The sequence below is a fragment of the Morone saxatilis genome, unplaced genomic scaffold (assembly GCF_004916995.1).
Source record: "Morone saxatilis isolate NCDOM2014 unplaced genomic scaffold, NCSU_SB_2.0 Contig20, whole genome shotgun sequence".
Taxonomy (NCBI): domain Eukaryota; kingdom Metazoa; phylum Chordata; class Actinopteri; family Moronidae; genus Morone; species Morone saxatilis.
Window position 1 is genome coordinate 4,374,047 of NW_023339763.1, and position 1,479 is coordinate 4,375,525.

A 1,479-nucleotide genomic window follows, 5' to 3' on the forward strand; every position below is an offset into this window, starting at 1 on the left:
TGTGGGTAATGTACCAATAGACTAAATAAATTAGTGCTGCTGTCTGATCCAGACAGATTATCTGACAGAGGATACCTCAGAGTTGGCTGATAATTATTTGGAGTGATGTCTTTCCCGCACATGTATTCATTTGATCAATTGTGCGTGTAAAACTGTTGATTATAGCAGCTTTGAATATCAAATAGTGTGATCTTCTCATCTAGTGTAATCTCACACTGAGATCTGACTTTCAAGAGACAACAGGTCGTCTTCCTTCTGCTTATTCGCCGAAGTGGACATTAATTTAAATGTCCAAAATGCCCAGCATTCGACAAGAAAATATCTAGTGAGCAATTACTCTCAGCTATCAAGAATTTAGAAGCAAGACCACAACTTAAAGGACTTATCCTCCTTGGTGAAAACCCAGAATGTGTTCATATTTCTAACAGCTTGCCGAAACTTGAAGACAACCAGCAGAGGCTTCTGATAGCCTCGAGAGATTTGTCTTCTAGTTAATTGCTAATTAGCATTGTCTTTGAGTTCTGCAGAATTTTGTTTTCATTAACATCTGTTCACATTTTCTTCTTCCTGCTTTTGACTTTGTAAAAGGTTGTCGAAATGAGAGAAAAAGGAAAGAAAGACAGACTGGTTGGACGAGAACACTAAAACATGTTTCTTTTGAGAAAGAGGAATGTAGAAATGATCAGACATGCAGGGAAATCCAGCATGGGCTTTTGGCCACAAATTTGATCCATCAATTCTGCAGCCTAGCAGACCACACCTAACCACACACATACACACACACACACACACGGAACCTTTGTCTTGCTAAGTTGCTGGAATCCAGACATCGCTATTAAGAAGATATTAACCCCCTGCTGTTCTCTTCTCTTTCCACCCCTCCTCATCTTCCTCTATTCTCTCTGTTCTCCAATTTTCTAATTTCATTCTTATTTATCTCTTTCTCTGGGCCTCTCATGCTCTCTATTGCCCTTCCTCTATCTCTCTCCATCCCGCTTTCCATCTGTCTGATTTTTAATTTTCTTCTCTTCCTATTCGTACCACTGTTTCCTTCCTTCCTTCCTTTCTGTCCCCCCATCCTGTCCTCTCTGCAGTTCGTATTAAGCCAGGTTCAACGTCTCCGGTGGAGTATCAGAGTGACAGCGATGCAGAGAGCGGTACAGAGTCCGGATCGGCCTCCCTCAGTGCCCAGAGCCTCGACGCCGGGTGAGTCTAGCCACAGACGAACACAACAAACAGATTATATTTAAGCAGACTCTTTGATTTTTTTTCCCCCCACACCTGCGTGACTTTTATAAATCCAGACCTGAAAGTGGTACGTGCCTGAAAGAAATGGGACACACTGAAAGACATTTGCAGAAATGGATCAAAAAAGCTGTGTTTACTGTAGGTTTCTTCTCAACTTTTCCCATATTTCATCTCAACCAATCAGAGCTGAGGATCTTGTGAGTGTCTTCCTCAGGGCATGTGCATTAACAT

At 41.8% G+C, this 1,479-nt stretch overlaps 1 protein-coding gene across 1 annotated transcript in view; it reads left to right on the plus strand.

The window, feature by feature from the left end:
- Nucleotides 1-1,479, plus strand: part of klf8 (Kruppel-like factor 8) — a gene marked incomplete in the record, with an annotated part of 59,251 nt that overhangs the window by 53,801 nt on the left and 3,971 nt on the right. The window contains 1 exon segment of the mRNA XM_035666132.1: nt 1,095-1,206. Within this exon segment, the coding sequence (XP_035522025.1) occupies nt 1,095-1,206 (112 nt within the window).